This window comes from Trichomycterus rosablanca, chromosome 18, assembly GCF_030014385.1.
Source record: "Trichomycterus rosablanca isolate fTriRos1 chromosome 18, fTriRos1.hap1, whole genome shotgun sequence".
NCBI classification, from domain to species: Eukaryota; Metazoa; Chordata; class Actinopteri; order Siluriformes; family Trichomycteridae; genus Trichomycterus; species Trichomycterus rosablanca.
Genome location: NC_086005.1, coordinates 12,239,274 through 12,258,432, shown reverse-complemented (window position 1 = coordinate 12,258,432; position 19,159 = coordinate 12,239,274). Strand labels below are relative to the sequence as shown.

Below are 19,159 nucleotides of genomic sequence, written 5' to 3'. Positions count from 1 at the left end.
AAAAAAATAAAACAAAGCCCTGTATGTTAACACAGTTTATGAATTACTCAAGACAAGAATGCAATATAAAAAAAAAAACATAATCAGTTGGTGTCTTCAGTATACAGACAATAACAAGTGTCAATAAAAATGGAGGGTGGGGTAACAGTGGTAAACATGAAAAAATGGTACCATTTCCTTTTTACATATGTAATGCATTATTTACAGTGTATTTAAAATTCTCTCAGGTCTCTTGACTTTTTGCACATGTTATTGTGTTGTGGATTTGATTCTGAATACATATATTTGGCATTTTTGCTCATCAATCTACACTTAATCACCCAGAAATACATGCTTTGATATTTTTTTTAGTTAATTAAAAAACAAACATAACAGTATTTAGATACTTTGCTGGGGCTTTCTATAACATGGTAGACTCATGAAATAAAAATGAAGTGGGATGTGTGTTCTAAAATTGTTTCATTTTCTGTTTACCTTACCACAGAGAGTGTGTTTTTAATAAGGTAGCTATGTATAACCTCAAAATGAACCACAGCCTCAGTAAACCAGTGCTTAATTCTCAGAAATCAGGAAATCGACTCTTCTTGTAAACGACTCTTAGCCTTTTGATTCTGTACTCATTCGACTCAGACCAGGATGGAGGCATGAATGATCAAAATCTAGAAATTGTAGACCTGAAGATAATAAAAGAGGGTAGTGTTTATGAAGCTGCTCCACTACTGGATTGATTAAATAGTTTGCCTACATGATAAGCTACTTAACGTGAAAAGGAACAGCGCCACAGTTACTAAACAATGTGGTTAAACAGTTGTATTTGGGATGATGGGGAGCTATGGTAAGGAGAAGGGGATGGTTGGGGTGGTTATTATGCAAGCCTAAATATAAATCCACCTTAAAAATCCTGCACTTATTGTTTTTTTTTTTTTTTTTTATAAAGTGAATTGCTAAGTTGGTTTAAACATGAGATACTATCTCTTTTTATATAAAAATCTATTTTTGTAAATTAATACATAATTTCTGTGTCAACCGTACTGTGTCATGCAATGGGCACAGTCTCTACTCTGGGCAGCCAGGTGTTTCTGAGTATGCTGTTTACAATGGGTAGACACTGGGCACCTGGACAAGATCCATTTCTGCTCTGTGTATTGACTCCTGTTTGGAACTGCTTATAGTTAAGCTACTGCTCTGAACTGGTATTGCAGCATGGTTAGTGTAGGTGTAGCAGGATGGGGTTTTGTATTGATTTCATCTAAATTGCTCTCCAGCTGAGGATGATTTGTAGGTACTTTTGCTGGGAGGTCCTTTCCCATGCTATAAGTATGGGCATTGGTTGGCTACCTGTGGTGCACTTCCTGCTGTTTCCTCTTCCGGGGCATCTGACGTCCGTGCCAGCGGAGTTCAGCATGGACGAATTCGGCTTCTTGTCTCCCGGTGAATCGCTTCTTAACGATTAAAAGCCATGTGGGCTTGTGTTTGTAGTACCGGTGCTATGTTGCAGGTTCTCTCTGCGTTTCTGTTGGCGTGTTTCGCTTTCAGTAAAGTGATAATAGCGGCCACATTGCACTACTGTGACTACGGTAGCTGCTGTGCCTGCTGGTCTGTACTCTGACTTTACTTTTGATCAAAAAGTATGTCATAATAACTTAATTAAAATTAATCTAAATGAGCATCATGAAAACCCTAGTAAGGCTAAACTAAAGTTAGGACTTCTAAACATCAGGTCACTGGCATGCAAAACAGTAATTGCAAATGAAATAATTACAGATAATAGTCTTAGTGCACTTTGTTTAACTGAGACCTGGGCTAGACCTGATGAGTATCTAGGTTTAAATGAAGCATCTCCTCCGGGTTACAGTTATGAACATAAGCCACGTCTTAGCGGTCGTGGTGGAGGAATAGCCACAATTTATGATAAAGACATAGGTCATACTGTAAAATCATCTCCCATAACAAACTCGTTTGAAGTTCTTATCTCTGACATAACCAATAAAGGTTCATCTGATAAAAATAGTATGTTTAAACTGGCTACTGTTTATCGACCCCCTGGTCCTTACTCAGAATTTCTTAACGAATTTGCCGATTTTCTTTCTAAATTAGTCTTATCAACTAAGAAAGCTTTAATTGTTGGTGACTTTAATATTCATTATGAGGATAAGTGTAATCCACTCAAAATTGCGTTTGATTCTATTTTAGAATCCTTAGGCATCACCCAAAATGTAACAGGACCCACTCACCGCTGTAAACATACCTTAGATTTAATACTTACTTATGGTATAAACATAGAAATTGTACCACAGAATGACTTAATTTCTGATCACTCCCTACTAATTTATGAAGTGTCCCTGTCCAATAATATACAGCAACCACATCGTTTTAAATGTAAGCGCACTATTACATCTGCAACTGCAGCAGCGTTCATAAACTGCCTACCAGAATTACCAAATATATCAGCATCAGAACCTAAAGAACTAGATCAGGCAACTCAAAACCTAGAGACCGTATTGCGCACAACCTTAGATAACGTAGCCCCACTCAAAACTAAACTGATTAGGGAGAAAAAACTTGCTCCATGGTACAATGACCACACATGCGCACTTAAACAAGCAGCACGGAAATTAGAACGCAAGTGGCGTCACACTACACTGGAGGTGTATAAGATTGCTTGGAAAGATGCTCTAACTGAGTATAAACATGCACTTATAAAAGCTCAATCTTTATATTATTCGTCCCTAATAGAGAAAAATAAAAACAACCCTAGATTCCTTTTCGAGACAGTGTCCAAATTAACTAAAAACGTCAATGAAACTGAATCTAATATACCGCCTGACTGTACCAGCGATGATTTTTTAAAATTCTTTAATGACAAGATAGAAAAAATACGACTTCAGTGTCAAAGTGTGTCACTTGCCAATGTTAAGTATGGACTCACTCCGAGCAGCACTGGTGATAATAGTAATGAGTTAATCCAACTAAATTCCTTTAATCCAATCTCCCAAAATGAACTAACTGTGTTGATTAAATCATCTAAGTCATCATCGTGTATAATTGATCCTGTTCCAACTCGTTTACTTAAAGATTTACTCCCAGCTATTGTAGAGCCCCTGCTTACATTAATCAATGCATCCCTTAGCCTTGGGTATGTACCTAAATTGTTTAAAAGTGCCGTTATTAAACCCCTGATTAAAAAACCTAATCTTGATCCACATGTACTAGCTAATTATAGGCCAATTTCAAACCTTCCTTTTGTCTCTAAAATATTAGAAAAAGTAGTTTCCAAACAATTATGTTCTTATTTGAATGAAAATTGTATTCATGAAAAATTTCAATCAGGATTTAGACCCAACCATAGGTTGGGTCTAAAGATAGGCTAGAAAATACAGTAGGTGTTAAAGGACTCGCACTCTCTTGGTTTCAATCATATCTGACTGACCGCTCGCAATTTGTTTATGTAAATAATAAATGCTCGGAAACTAAAAAAGTAAAGTGTGGTGTTCCAAGTTTCGCTATTATTTACACTCTATATGCTTCCACTAGGTGAAATTATTCATAAACATGGCATACAATTTCACTGCTATGCGGATGACACACAGCTGTATATATCAGCCAAACCAAATGATACTGACACAATCAGTAAGATAGAAGATTGTGTAAACGACATAAAAAACTGGATGTCGTGTAATTTTCTTTTACTTAATTCAGATAAAACTGAGGTTTTACTTGTTGGCTCTAAAGCTGCAAGAGACAAGTTGTCTAACCTGGTGCTAAACCTAAACACGTTCTCTGTTACTCCCAGCCCAGATGTAAAAAACTTGGGTGTCACGATAGATTCAGATCTTTCCTTTGATACACACATTAATAATATTACTAGAGTTGCTTTCTATCATTTGCGAAATATCTCTAAAATAAGAAATATACTATCTGTTAATGACGCTGAAAAACTGATCCATGCGTTTATAACTTCTCGGTTAGATTATTGTAATGCTCTTCTAACTGGATGCTCTATAGATCCATAAACAAACTCCAGTTAGTTCAAAATGCAGCAGCTCGAGTGCTAACTAGAACAAAAAAATTTGATCATATCAGTCCTGTTCTATCATCTCTACACTGGCTGCCAGTTAAATTCCGCATTGATTACAAAATACTTTTACTAACCTATAAAGCGCTACACGGTCTGGCTCCACAGTATCTAAGTGAACTTATTAATCACTACAACCCAGCGCGTCCACTTCGTTCACAAGATGCAGGGTTACTTATAGTTCCTAAAATTAAAAAGACCACAGCTGGTGGAAGAGCATTTTCTTACAAAGCTCCACAACTTTGGAATAATCTTCCTGCCTCTGTTCGGGATTCGGACACAGTCTCAATGTTTAAGTCTAGACTGAAAACATATTTATTTTCTCAGGCTTTTGATTAATATAGACAAAGGCGCAGAGCTTGGGGGTTCTTGGTCATAGAAACTTGTGGTGATCAGGGATGTTGGGTTGCTGTCGTTCTGCCTCTCTTATCCGATCACTCAGGTTTGATGACGGTGGGGAGATGGGCGCTGATGTCCTGTGAAAGCCTTCATGACCTTGTTACCTGCTCGCTCTCCCTTTTAGTTATGCTGTAATAATTAGGGCTGCCGGAGTCTAAAACTCCCGGTAAAACTGTTTTACTCAACTAGCATTGTACATTATTAACTACATTCTTTGTGGTTTTACTCCAAAGGCATTCTGATGGAAACCTGTTTACCCGCCGAGGTTAAGGATTAAAGTCGAGACTGCCGTGACAACTATGCTGCTCGTGCCGGATGTGACGGGTCTGGAGTAATTGCACCAAGAATGACAAGAAATCACTACAGACTTTATTGAAGACTAGAGCGAAGAACAACTCTGTTATTATTTATCTATTTATCTATTTATTACCAGTTATAACTTTTAGATTATTTAATTCTGTGTTTGTATGATTTGTGTAAATACTATTTATTTAAAGTATCCTCCAGACCACCCAAGAAGGATGGGCCCTGCTGAGTCTGGTTCCTCTCAAGGTTTCTTCCTGTAATTTTCAGGGAGTTTTTCCTTGCCACAGTCGCCCTCGGCTTGCTCAACAGGGGTTTTTTGTATCTGTTGGTCCTAGATTTTGTAAAGTTGCTTTGAGACAATGTCTATTGTAAAAAGCGCTATATAAATAAAGTTGACTTGACTTGACTTTCACTGTGGGGGAAACTGCATTGCTGTATCCTGGTCCTTTAGCCCGGATCGTGCTGGCTCGGTTCCAGTTCCCTGAGAGCTACTGTTTTGCCTGAGCTACTGTTTTGCCTGCATTGGTGTTTTACCTAAGCTACTGTTTTGCCTAAAATACTGTTTGGTCGGACTTTGCCATTTTTGTATTAGTGTTTTGTCTGAGTCATATTTTGATTTATTGTTTTGTATAAATACATTTTGTTTATATGATTGATTGTTTCCATTTATTTTGATTTATGGTTTATTTTATTGGAGTACTATTGTATGTGTATTTTCTATTTTTGTCTTTTGTTTGTGTGGTGTAAGGGGGCTGCAAGAGACTAGGGACCCTGTGCTTACCTCACTGAGAGAGAAGCGAGAGAGATAAGTGTCCTTTGCCTCTTGAGCTATTAATTATCATTGGTCTTTTCCCCCTCCACCACCTGTTGTGTTTTATAATTATTTTTTTCTCTTTTCCTCTGGCTGAACAGGAGCTGTGGGCCAAAGCGGGAGGCAGACGGACTTTGGTGGTGGAACCCCTTTCACTTGCCCTGCAGTCTAGAGCACGTTGGGTGTTATTGAGGTGTGCGGTGTGATCACGTGTGGTGTGTAGTGTAGGAGCTTCCTTTACTTCCATATTTTCCGCTGCCGTGGTAAGCACTCAGCCCTCTTCCTTCCTGCCTTGGCCTTGTTTTTAAATTGTAAATGGACCCATAAAGTATTAAGTGTGATGCGCTAATAATTTTATACTAATCGTGTCTGTGTTTCAGAACATGGTTTGTCTCTTGTGGAAACTTTTGTAATCAATTGCTAATAAAATTGACTAAGTGTTGGAAGTACGTCTCTGGTCTCCAAGTGTCTTTGAACCTGGGTGTCTTTCTTTCTGGGCCTTAAGTGCCAATTATATTTCCTAGGGGTGAAATTGCCCTGGGTGGCGTTGTCGAGCAACTTGAACTACGACCACTCCGTCACACAGGCAAACCTTATAAATCCAGCCACATGGCTTAGTGTTTAGCCAAAATTATTATTATTATGAATCCTCAGGAAAGTGAAGGGAGATTAGTTTATGCAAAAATCTCTTGAATTTCTGTACTGTATATTGTCTCTACTACTTAATGATATCGCATTATGTAATGTATGCTAATATAATGTACTGTGTGTTAACAAGAACGACCTATTAACAAGTCATTATAAACATCAATCTTCCACTTCATATACCAAATTGACATTAAAGCAGATGCAGTAAATGTAAAGGCAGTTGAAAATACCCAGAAATTGTACAAATGTTTATTATTTACCGTTTAATATTTCATTCACTGCTGCCTGTCCCACATGACAGCACGGGCTCTGTTTGGAACTATTGAAGGGGCACATGAACCACGTGACTGCGTTGCGGCGAGATCAAGGAGTGTCTGACTGCAGTAAGAACAAAGCACAGAGCATTTTTGCATGCAATATGATACTTGCCTGAGGCTCTGCATATCTGCCCTTATTGGTAAACCGAAACTTACTTCAGCTGTGAGACTGTGAGCTGTGTTTATCTTCTCTTATTTTCAGCTGTCGCTTATTGCATCAATATGGCATTTCAGGCTTCTTACATTAACCCGGTAAAAATGATTTATTATTAAATGTCGATGTTTTTTATGTTGCAGTATTTTGAGAGTCAGTTTTAAGATCTTTATTTGGTAGAACTCTGGACTTGTGTGCACAAGAAAGGCAGGTTGTGCTGGTTGTTGAATACTGGGCACCCCAAATTAGAAAAAGTTGGGACAGTATGGAAAATGCAAATAAAATAAAAACCCAGTGCTCCTCACATTTACTTTGACTTTTATTTTATTGCAGACAGGGTGAACCTGAGATATTTCATGTTTTGTCTGGTCAACTTTATATGATTTATTAATAAACATTCATTCCTGCATTTCAGGCCTGCAACACATTCCACAACACTTTGTAATGTTGCCATTCCTTTTCACCACTCTTAAAATACATTTTGGCACCGAGGATACCAAGTGATTTAGTGTTTCAGCCTTTATTTTGTCTCATTCTTCCTGCAAACACGCCTAAGATGTGCAACAGTATGGGGTCGTCGTTGTTGCATTTTTCGTTTCAAAATTCTCCACAAATTCTCTACTGGGGACAGGTCAAGACTGCAAGCAGGCCAGTCCAGTACCCATACCCTCTTCTTCCACAGCCATGCCTTTGTAATGTGTGCAGCATGTGGTTTTGCATTGTCTTGTTGAAAAATGCATGGACATCCCTGAAAAGGAGGTATATTAACAAATGAAATGAAGTTGAGCAGACATGAAGTATCTTGGGTTTAAACTGTCTGCAATCAAAAGTCAAAGTAAATGTAAGGAACACTGCATTTTTATTTTAAATTGCATTTTCCATATTGTCCCAACTTTTTCTGAATTAAATTGGTTTCTAAAGCAGAATATTCACTTCTGGATTGGAGTTCTGTAAAAGAGTTGGTAATAACATGAACCAACCCTCACCATTGTACATGAACACGTTAAGTTAGTTGTAGAGCATTTTATAAAAAGATATTTATATGACTGTATTAGCCACTTAATGTATTTCCTAAGAATCAATACAGTATGAACAGGAAGCATAATTTATTGTCTTATTCTAAAGCCATTTTTGTCATACTAGAAACTCCCATTTACGGGATTGATCGAAGGGATCGAAGGAAAGACCATCTCTGTGACAGGTTGGGTCATTCCAGGAGCAGAGAGGTGAGCTACGGTACACAAAATATGATGGAAAACTTTCTTTTCAAATAAACTGTGGAGGAAATAAGAAGACCCTTCTGAAATGAATGGGCAATTATAATAATAAAAAAAAAAATCATAATAATATTACATAATCATATTACTTTACAATGTTCAACCCTAAATTGGAAAAGGTTGGGACAGTATGGAAAATGCAAATTAAATAAAAATGAAGGTTCCTTACATTTACTTAAATTTAATTTGATTGCAGACAGTACCGACAGTAGACATTATAAGATATTTCATGTTTTAACTTCAGGTCATTTGTTAATATACCTCCATTCCCGCATTTCAGGCCTGCAACACACAGAATTTTCTCTGCTCTCGCATGAATTCACCCCGCTCGTTCACCTATAAGTTGTGCTCGCGCACGAATTTGCATGCGCGCGCTCGAAACGCTTCTCTCGCGCTCAAATCGTATGCGTGCACTCAAAGCAAACTGCGCTCGCGCTCAGATATTTCCTGCTCGCTCTCATAACTGCACTTGCCCTCGCGCTCGGAGTCTGAACGTTAAAACAGTGCCAAAAGTCGTCGACCAATCAGAATGTGTTTTCGGCTTCGACCAATGAGCCACAACTTCCCGTTGTAAAGAGAGTAATGGACAATCAACGACCTCAGGTAAGATTATTATTTATTTTATTTTACACTTATTTTAGAGTACATAAAAATCATCATTTTAAAAGGGTAGAATTTGTTAAAGCTTTAACAATCAGGCATATTCTGACTATACTCATCTTTTAACATGCATGTCTAATTATCTTAAGTTTCTTGTTGTCTAGGCCTTACTAAGACATAAAGCTTTGGAGGGGTAGCTGCATAAAAAGCAGTATGTAGTAAGCAGTCTGCCTTATGTATTGATCTGAATTATTTACATTTCATTAGCACACATGAAATGATTATTATTGATTAATTAGTGGAAAAAAAATCATATTCCTGAAGATATATTAAATGCCCTCAGGCAAATTCACATGTTGGTGAGTGAACATGTGGAAACCAGAATGCCATCCATCAGGGTACAGACAGTTCCACAAGTAACTGAACTTAAATCCATGCTAGGATTCCCACTGGCCAAATTTGGGCATACTGGCACAAATGTCCTTGATTGTCTAAGTTATAAATTTCTTCAACATATACAGTGTATCACAAAAGTGAGTACACCCCTCACATTTCTGCAGATATTTAAGTATATCTTTTCATGGGACAACACTGACAAAATGACACTTTGACACAATGAAAAGTAGTCTGTGTGCAGCTTATATAACAGTGTAAATTTATTCTTCCCTCAAAATAACTCAATATACAGCCATTAATGTCTAAACCACCGGCAACAAAAGTGAGTACACCCCTTAGTGAAAGTTCCTGAAGTGTCAATATTTTGTGTGGCCACCATTATTTCCCAGAACTGCCTTAACTCTCCTGGGCATGGAGTTTACCAGAGCTTCACAGGTTGCCACTGGAATGCTTTTCCACTCCTCCATGACGACATCACGGAGCTGGCGGATATTCGAGACTTTGCGCTCCTCCACCTTCCGCTTGAGGATGCCCCAAAGATGTTCTATTGGGTTTAGGTCTGGAGACATGCTTGGCCAGTCCATCACCTTTACCCTCAGCCTCTTCAGTAAAGCAGTGGTCGTCTTAGAGGTGTGTTTGGGGTCATTATCATGCTGGAACACTGCCCTGCGACCCAGTTTCCGGAGGGAGGGGATCATGCTCTGCTTCAGTATTTCACAGTACATATTGGAGTTCATGTGTCCCTCAATGAAATGTAACTCCCCAACACCTGCTGCACTCATGCAGCCCCAGACCATGGCATTCCCACCACCATGCTTGACTGTAGGCATGACGCACTTATCTTTGTACTCCTCACCTGATTGCCGCCACACATGCTTGAGACCATCTGAACCAAACAAATTAATCTTGGTCTCATCAGACCATAGGACATGGTTCCAGTAATCCATGTCCTTTGTTGACATGTCTTCAGCAAACTGTTTGCGGGCTTTCTTGTGTAGAGACTTCAGAAGAGGCTTCCTTCTGGGGTGACAGCCATGCAGACCAATTTGATGTAGTGTGCGGCGTATGGTCTGAGCACTGACAGGCTGACCCCCCACCTTTTCAATCTCTGCAGCAATGCTGACAGCACTCCTGCGCCTATCTTTCAAAGACAGCAGTTGGATGTGACGCTGAGCACGTGCACTCAGCTTCTTTGGACGACCAACGCGAGGTCTGTTCTGAGTGGACCCTGCTCTTTTAAAACGCTGGATAATCTTGGCCACTGTGCTGCAGCTCAGTTTCAGGGTGTTGGCAATCTTCTTGTAGCCTTGGCCATCTTCATGTAGCGCAACAATTCGTCTTTTAAGATCCTCAGAGAGTTCTTTGCCATGAGGTGCCATGTTGGAACTTTCAGTGACCAGTATGAGAGAGTGTGAGAGCTGTACTACTAAATTGAACACACCTGCTCCCTATGCACACCTGAGACCTAGTAACACTAACAAATCACATGACATTTTGGAGGGAAAATGACAAGCAGTGCTCAATTTGGACATTTAGGGGTGTAGTCTCTTAGGGGTGTACTCACTTTTGTTGCCGGTGGTTTAGACATTAATGGCTGTATATTGAGTTATTTTGAGGGAAGAGTAAATTTACACTGTTATATAAGCTGCACACAGACTACTTTTCATTGTGTCAAAGTGTCATTTTGTCAGTGTTGTCCCATGAAAAGATATACTTAAATATCTGCAGAAATGTGAGGGGTGTACTCACTTTTGTGATACACTGTATTTCCCTACATTATTTATTGTTTCTACATTTTAAGGCTATTGTTGTCCTTGAATTCTATACAGCTACCACTTTTTCACAGATGTTATTCAGTCAAGAAAGTATTACATTTTAAATTATTTTTTTGTCTTACAGAAAGGCTGTTGGTTGATGTGTGGACAGCTGTGACCTCCACATTTTATGATATCCTGCACAATCTTGAACAAGTTGGGATGCTGGACATTGCAAATACCCTGCACTTCTTTCTGGTACACCTTGTGTTTCTTCTCCGACCTTCAGATCTTTGTTGAAGGCTGGAACCACCATCCCCTTTTATGACCCCGGAACAAATGTGGCAAATGTAACTTTTGTACTGACTCTGACTTGTACTGACTCTATTCTCATAGATACTTGTACTGACTCTATTCTCATATATATTACATATAAATAAATAACAGTACACATCGTTTTACTTATTTATTGAATGAGTACAAATATCCACAGACAAATACTGAGCCATTGAAAGAATGTTCTTGGACAAAGAGAGGGCGAACCAGCTGTCTTAACCATAGGTGGTAAAGTCTGCATTAGCCTGTTCAGAAAGAAACACCAAAAAGCAAAATAAGCATTGACTTTTGTATAGATTACAATGTTTCTTGTTATTAGGGATGTCCCGATCCGATCTCAAAGATCGGGATTGGGGCCGATCAAGGCATTTTTTAACTGATCAGAATCGGCTTTACTAATGCCGATCATAATCCGATCATAATCCGATCTTTTGTTTTACATCAGCATGTCCGCTGTGTGGAAATAGTTTGAATTGGAAAGTGAAACAAGTCCAGCAGCAGTGTAATGTCTGCAATGTGAGCATTTCAGGAGGCGGTAGGAGCAGAGCTGCATTCATTACTGTACAATTTTACTGTTTATATGGTGTGTGAGTCAAGGATCACTCCGGTTTACAAAACAACGTAGTGATGCACTCGTTTAATAAAGAAATAACTACACGGTATATTCACATATTGTCGGGAGCAGAACACTTTATTAACTTCTTCTGTTACGGTACCGAATAGCGGACAGCTAGAGTCAAGCACGCTATTCCATGCACTATGGAAGCCCCAAAGGGTCAAAACACACTAGAAATGTCCATCAAACCACTGACACAATACAAGCACTTTAAAAACTGGCTTTCCTTCATAACAAAAGAGCCTTTCCATTTTATTTTGGTATTCAGGTTTTACTGTAATGCTTTTAAGTAACTTTTTTTCTTATATTCAAGTTAAGCTGCTACACAGATTTCTGTTACATTCGAATGTAAAGTTTAAAGTAAAACTGTAATTATCTCTCTCATTTTGATTGATTTTGTAAAAATACAAAAACATTAAGCCAATAGCTTGGATGCAGCATTTTTCCCTACAGCACTGCAGAGCTATTTAGTTGTTAAACATATACATTGGATTAATTTGAATAACTGTAATGTACTTGAAGTGTGCACTGTGTGAACAGTATTATACAGTTCTTATCTAGACAATATCTAGAAAATACAAGTATCGGTTTGAGACTCGGTATCGGATCGGGATCAAAATTAATAATCGGGATCGGTATCGGGAACAAAAAAACGTGATCGGGACATCCCTACTTGTTATATACATGTACATACCACTCTGCAAATGTATTTATAGAAGTGTAGTCAATCATATTTTTACAACAGCTTAAACACACACAAGCTGGTGTTATTATAGCAGGTGAACAAAGCAGAATTGGAATTAAGGTCCATATTTAATGCATTAACTCAATAATTATAACGGTGTCCTAATATGATAGTACTGTCCTTATAATTTAATTATAGGAGTAATAAAAATAAAGATAATATCAAATACATTGTTATCTTTTTCCACACTAGCTGGCATGAATTTCTATACAATCCAATGAAAAATATATTTGACACACTGAACATAAAGCCTAAATAAAAACATTAGTGTTAACAATATCAATACACAATAAGTGCACCATATTAAATGCAGACTGGTTGGTACTATAATATTGTTGATATTGCAGATATGTTTTTACCTTACTGCTTGGTGTTCTAACACTACTTGCTTCCTTGCTGGATTCTGGTGGGGGAATCTCAGCTACAATAGATGCACCAGGGAAAAGCTGTCATTGTATGTGGCTTTTTCTTGAACACTGCAAATCATTCAGAAACCTACATTTAAAACATTACATTATGCATGGTAAATATGCAATGTTCACACTTTATATAATAGTAAATAAAGCAAAAGCCTGACATACTGGTATCAAAAACTATCAAATTGCTGTAATAATAAAAAAACAGCAAAACATTCAATTGTAAAACATCTTTATTTTAAAGAGTTGAGGTTAAATTATTTAATGTGTCATGTTTGATATTATAGTCTTGGTTGGGAAAGTAAAAATAATATGTTCACTATCGTGTTAGAGATAGTTCATCATATCGTTTAGGTGGCTATAGCTTCCTGATCTACCCACTTTGATTTACTAAAATAGTCCATTTTTGTACTGTAATGATACATATTCTATAAGAATGTATCATTCTCTTGATTTTAGCAAGGCTACCATGTCAAAATAATCCAATAGATACATTTGCTTATCTGAGTTGCAGTGTATTCCATATGTAAACTACTGTATATGGTATATTCACATCAGCTTTTGTTCTATGACCAACCACAACACTGACCAGAATAAAGCAGCTGCTAATGTTATGCTAGAATTAATTTAAGTGATTAAATTAAGCATGATTTGCTACAAAATTAAACAGTAATACCTTTCTTGTACACATAGGATGTCTGCCAGTTTCTTATTAGTTTTTTTATGGTCAGGTTTCAGGTAGATTTGCAATGTGGCACCCAAGCATCGGCAGATATAGCCCTCCACTTTAACCCACGCTACTCAGGCAACTCAGGATATGTGGTGTGTAACACACGGCAGAGTTCATCCTGGGGTCCAGAAGAACGAAGCAGCCCCACTCCAATTCCCAGAGGCTCTAACTTCAACGTTACCTTCTTGATCAACCGCAACTCCTATTCGGTTTGAAAGCAGAACATTCCACTATACAGTATGACTTCATTATAACGTTTTCTGTATTTCTTACTAAACTGTTATCTATTTTGTGAATCTGACTCAGGTGGTTGTAAATGGAGTCCATTTCAAGGAGTACTTGCACCGAATCCCTTTCTCCAGTGTGAATGCCATCTCTGTACGTGGGGGTGTGGATATCCAGTCCATCTCTTTCCCAGATCCTGCTGTAGGTTTTGATCAATGCAGATGTATGAGTAATGGTCTACATTCATCTCCACTAAACTGTTATAATCTTTTTTTATTTACACCACAGGTCACAAAGTCTGATTTTGCTAACTTTTCCTACATGGTAGGATGATCACAGACACATTTTCATGATTCTGGTTGTCGTTTTCTACACACCAGACAAAACATGCCTTTATAAAGCATAGACACCTTGTTAGCTGTACACAAGGGCACAAATTTGGTTTGATTTACTTTTTTAGTTTCAACTGTAATTCATTGACAAATACTGTGGTAAATTTTAGAGTTATGTCCTAGTAGTATCCCTGGTAAAATTATACCACATGCTTTCCACATATTTCAGGTGAAACCTTCTTGTGCTAACCCTGGATTAATGGCTGTGAGTGGATCCCTTTTATGTAGATTTCAAAACTTCATATGATTATCTTATCATTTGTGTGGGTAACATTTGTTTAAATATATATTTTTGCTTTTTTACAGGGACCTCCTCCATACAGTGCTCCAGAGACCTATGTAAGAACCGTATATTCCAGAGTTCAGTGTGGTGCTTGGTCACATGCACTTTGACTGCATTGAAATAATGGAAAGAACTTTCTGACCCTGGTCCCCTATGTCTTAAGTGATTCTCAGTTGGATGCTTGAGTGAAAGAATAGCATGAACTTAGGCTTTACAATAAGAACATTCTAGTCTAAAGCTTCACCCCTTTTTTCTTAATTGAATAATGTCTAATTCCCTCTTGCACCCACAACTCTCCCTTATGGATGGGGGTGAGAAGGGCCACAGGCTAGCACACCTCTAGCTACCAGCTGCAACTTTTTCTCCTATACAGTCCTATCCAGACCAGGCTCTTTGGATACCTCAGCTGCTTGTGCTAGCACTTCTGTTAAACAGTTGATGCCACAGTTACAGCATGAAATGAAATGTCCAACAAGCAGTTGAGGTCTAGTGGTTAAAAAACTGGACTAGTAATCAAAAGGTCACTGGTTTAAGCCCCACCACTCCCAGGTTGTTGGGCTCTTGGGCAAGGCCCTTAACCCTTATTTGCTTAGACCAGGAATTCAAACCCTGGGTCATGGCCCTTATGGGGTTCTTTGTGACCCAGAAAATGGGTTGCAGAGAAAAATAATAATAATTAAATAAACAAATTTTAACAGGCACATAAACATGAAATGAACTTTACACAAATGCCCTCTTGTGGAGGCTTTCTGTTACCACTTGTAAACCACAGTGGGCCCAGACTGTACAGAGCAGAGCAGAAAGAGTAAAATGCATTGTTTGTGTTGCCTGCTTCGCGTAAAAAAAATCATGGACAAAATGTGGGTCACTTGAAAAACAGTTTGAAAAGCCCTGGCTTAGACAATATAGTGTACCAGTACTGTAAGTCGCTTTGGATACAAAGCGTTTGCTAAATGCCGTAAATGTAATGTAAATGTAAAAAAAGCTCATGGTCAGGTGTCCCCATATTTTTGTCTGTATAGTATACATAATATGCAGAATGTTTTATAGTGAATCATGCTGTTTATTTGATCTCTCCAGATTGTGCCATATAAAGCTGTTATCCAAGGTGGATTTTACCCTGGCAAAGTCATTATGGTTCAGGGCTTTGTTAACTATGATGCAGACAGGTGCGTCTTGCCAATGTGTATAACTTCACCTTCATTCCTAATGCTTTAAACACACTCTATATTTAAAGCTTTTTGTCTCTTAGGTTCAGCATTAACCTGCGTCATAACTCTGGAATTGCGTTCCACTTCAACCCACGTTTCAATGAGAATGTAGTGGTGCGTAACAGCCTGATGAAAGAACAATGGGGCTGTGAGGAAAGAGAGGGTGGTTTGCCCTTCTACAAAGGCCAGCAGTTTACGGTACCGAAAAGCCAAATCAGTTTGTCACTGAAAATGTTAAAACCTACATGTCAAGGTTTTAATTTATGTCAAAAATTGACTAAATGTTTTTAAAAAATGGTGTTCGTAAAGCCTATTTGAATACTCATTATTAAACTATAGCAATATAAAGAACTATTCCTCCTCGTCTGAAGTATAATGCATGTAACTTTAACATTAAGTCCCACACTTCCCCTGACTTTGACCATGATCACATTCCGTACTCAATATGCCGCTTGTCCTGCTTGTCCCTTTTGGCTCTCCATTGTCCTCATATATTAAAGGAAAAGTAAAAGTGGGATTGCTTTCTAAAATGCAAACCCAGCCTCCCTGTTTCACATCTCAGTAGTCACCATGCCATCTTTTTTTCTACAGTGCCATGGTTCTGATTTAAAGTAAAATCAAACATTTCATGGTTTTGTGAAATACAGAATCAGTTTCTCTTTACAGTGTCTGTACTTCCCTTTTGACGACCTCTTATAAACAGTATGTCTCATTGGTGGCACTTTCAAAAGGACAGGGCTAACTGGGCACAGTGGCAAGCAGTAAAACACTTACATTACTTACAACCACAAATCATAAAAAGTTGGGACAGTATGGAAAATGCAAATAAAATAAAAAAGCAGTGTTCCTTACATTAACCATTATTTTATTGCAGACAATTTGAACCCAAGATATTTCATGTTTTATCTGCTCAACTTAATTTCATTAATTAATAAACCTCCATTCCTGCATTCAGGCCTGCAACACATTCCAAAAAAAGTTGGGACGGGAGCAGTTTAGGGCTAGTAATGAGGTGAAAAATAAACTAAATAATGTGATTCCAAACAAGTGATGTCAACAGGTGATTGTAATCATGGTTTGGTACAAAAACAGCATCCAGGAAAGGCTGAGTCTTTGATGAGCAAAGATGATCAGAGCATCTCCAGTTTGTCAACAAATGCGTGAGAAAATGATTGAAATGTTTAAAAACAGATGCCTTAAGTTAACCATGTCCAGAAGTGGCATCGACTTCTCTGGGCTCTGAGGCATCTAGGATGGACCATCACACAATGGATTGTGGTCAGATGAATCAGCATTCCATTTCTTTTTTTGGAAATAAATGGACGCCGTGTGCTCCAAAGAGAAAAAGGACCATCCAGACTGTTATCAGCAACAAGTCTAAAAGCCAGGGTCTGTCATGGTATGTGGTCGTGTCAGTGCCCTTGGCAAAGGTCATTTACACTCCTGTGATGGCAGCATTAATGCAAAAAGTACATTGAGATCTTAGAACAACATATGCTGCCTTCAAGACGACATCTTTTCCAGGGACGTTCGTGCATTCATCATTCACAAGACAATGCAAAACCACATGCTGCACACATTACAAAGGCATGGATGCGGAAGAAGAGGGTACGGGTACTGGACTGGCCTGCCTGCAGTCCTGACCTGTCCCCAATGGAGACTGTGTAGAGAATTTTGAAACGAAAAATGCGACAACGACGACCCCGTACTGTTGCACATCTTAAGACGTGTTTGCAGGAAGAATGGGACAAAATAAAAGCTGAAACACTAAATCACTTGGTATCCTCTGTGCCAAAACGTTTTTTAAGTGTGGTGAAAAGGAATGGCAACATTACAAAGTGGTAAATGCGTTATTGTCCCAACTTTTTTTGGAATGTGTTGCAGGCCTAAAATGCAGGAATGAATGTTTATTAATAAATAAAATTAGGTTGACCAGACAAAACATGAAATATCTCAGCTTCATCCTGTCTGCAATCAAATAAAAGTCAACGTAAATGTAAGAAACTTTTTAATTTTTTCATGCTGTCCCGACTTTTTCTGATTTGGGGTTGTACATTCAATGTATAATATGAATGTCGGTAGGCAGATTGGTTACTCTAAATTGCCCCTATATGTGAGTGCATGATATCACTTTATTAAGTACCTGTCGTGTCAGATGAGAAAGCTGTAACGAGTTGTTATAACAGCCCTTACTATCTGTAATGTTGTAACAGCTTGTCATATGCTAAAAAGCTGTCATGACATTATCTGCTACCAGTTTAATAACACTGTTACAATATCTGCTATCAGCTGTGATGTCTACTTATGATGACATAACATCTGGCATGACAACTTTATAAAATTCTTATGTCAGCTTGTCATATGTCATATGGCAAAGGGTGATGCTTCACCTCGATCAGTATGAAATAATGACCAAAGGTGACTGAATGACTTCCAGTTTTCTGACTAAAGTTGCAATTATGTCATACTTCTGCATGTGTTATGAAGCCTTTAAGTAGTGTTTCTGTGTATTTGTTCCAGGTGAGCATCATGTGTGAACCGCAGTGCTACAGGATTATTGTCAATGGTGTACAAATGTTCACCTACAACCATCGTTACTCCTTGTTTCGGGAGATTGATATCCTTGAGGTTACTGGCAACATCAGCCTTAACTCTGTAACAGCTTAAGTTAGAGATTCTTTTTTGACCTCCTGCAATCCAAACCCAATTGCACTCATCATTTTGTGATCTTTTCAAGTTCAAGCATGAGGGGAGATGAAATTATGACATGCTGAAAAATGTAATTTTTTTGTTTATTTGTTTTAATAATAATCTGTGAGTTACATTTATCTTACTATGACTAGAACATTATGGTTATCACCTGTGGTTCATCAATATTTCATGTGATCCCAAGTGCCCTAAGGTTGTGAACCGCTGTTCTTTAAAAACACTTTTTAAGTATAGTTCATTGTAATCATTGTTGTTCAAGTGAGGGTGCCAGAGGGGATTCCTCATAACTGCTGCAATTATGACTTCTGCTGGCTGATTGATGGTGCCTGCACAGATGCGAGGGATAATATGATCAGGGTGTGTCTCTCCGTACACAAAGCTGATCCACATATAAACTTGCCTTGTGTGGGTGAAAAGATGCTCCTGCTCATTACTCGCTAAAATACAACCCCAAATCAGAAAAAGTTGGGACAGCATGGAAAAAGCAAATAAAAATAAAAATGCAGTGTTCCTCACATTTACTTTGACTTTTATTTAATTGCAGACAGGATGAACCTGAGATATTTCATGTTTTGTCTGCTCAACTTCATTTCATTTATTAATAAACATAAGGGCAGTGATAGCTCAGTGGTCAAGGTACTGGACTAGTAATCAAAAGGTTGCCGGTTCAAGCCTCACCACCACCAAGTTGCCACTGTTGGTCCCTGCACCACATTCCAAAAAAAGTTGAAACAATAACGCATTTACCACTTTGTAATT

General features: G+C 38.2%; 1 protein-coding gene and 1 long non-coding RNA gene across 5 annotated transcripts; both read left to right on the top strand.

Moving 5' to 3' along the window:
• Positions 1 to 1,346: 1,346 nt before the first annotated feature.
• LOC134332170 (uncharacterized) lies at positions 1,347 to 6,037 on the top strand. 2 transcript variants are annotated; one of them, XR_010015223.1, is made up of 2 exons: positions 1,347 to 1,431; positions 4,708 to 6,037. It is a non-coding gene; the product is annotated as an uncharacterized LOC134332170 (long non-coding RNA). The 2 variants fall into 2 exon arrangements; XR_010015222.1 differs by lacking the exon at positions 1,347 to 1,431 and adding an exon at positions 1,444 to 1,596.
• Positions 6,038 to 6,730: 693 nt separating this feature from the next.
• LOC134332169 (galectin-9-like) lies at positions 6,731 to 18,599 on the top strand. Of its 3 annotated transcripts, XM_063013697.1 has the most exons (10): positions 6,731 to 6,808; positions 7,854 to 7,936; positions 13,582 to 13,789; positions 13,887 to 14,006; positions 14,094 to 14,129; positions 14,367 to 14,402; positions 14,504 to 14,536; positions 15,561 to 15,649; positions 15,733 to 15,889; positions 18,212 to 18,599. In XM_063013697.1, the coding sequence occupies exons 1-10, from the start codon at positions 6,779 to 6,781 to the stop codon at positions 18,356 to 18,358; spliced, it is 939 nt and encodes a 312-aa protein (XP_062869767.1). In that variant the 5' UTR covers positions 6,731 to 6,778; the 3' UTR covers positions 18,359 to 18,599. The 3 variants fall into 3 exon arrangements, with proteins under 3 accessions (XP_062869767.1, XP_062869768.1, XP_062869766.1); XM_063013698.1 differs by lacking the exon at positions 14,094 to 14,129; XM_063013696.1 differs by having other exon boundaries at positions 13,887 to 14,129.
• The last annotated feature ends 560 nt before the right edge of the window (positions 18,600 to 19,159 follow it).

Coding starts and splice junctions, on each gene's coding strand:
- LOC134332169 (XM_063013696.1), top strand. CDS start 6,779: ATGGCATTTCAGGCTTCTTACATTAACCCG. Junction 13,790..13,886: donor TCAACCGCAACTCCTATTCG/GTTTGAAAGCAG, acceptor AATCTGACTCAG/GTGGTTGTAAATGGAGTCCA. Junction 15,890..18,211: donor ACAAAGGCCAGCAGTTTACG/GTACCGAAAAGC, acceptor TATTTGTTCCAG/GTGAGCATCATGTGTGAACC.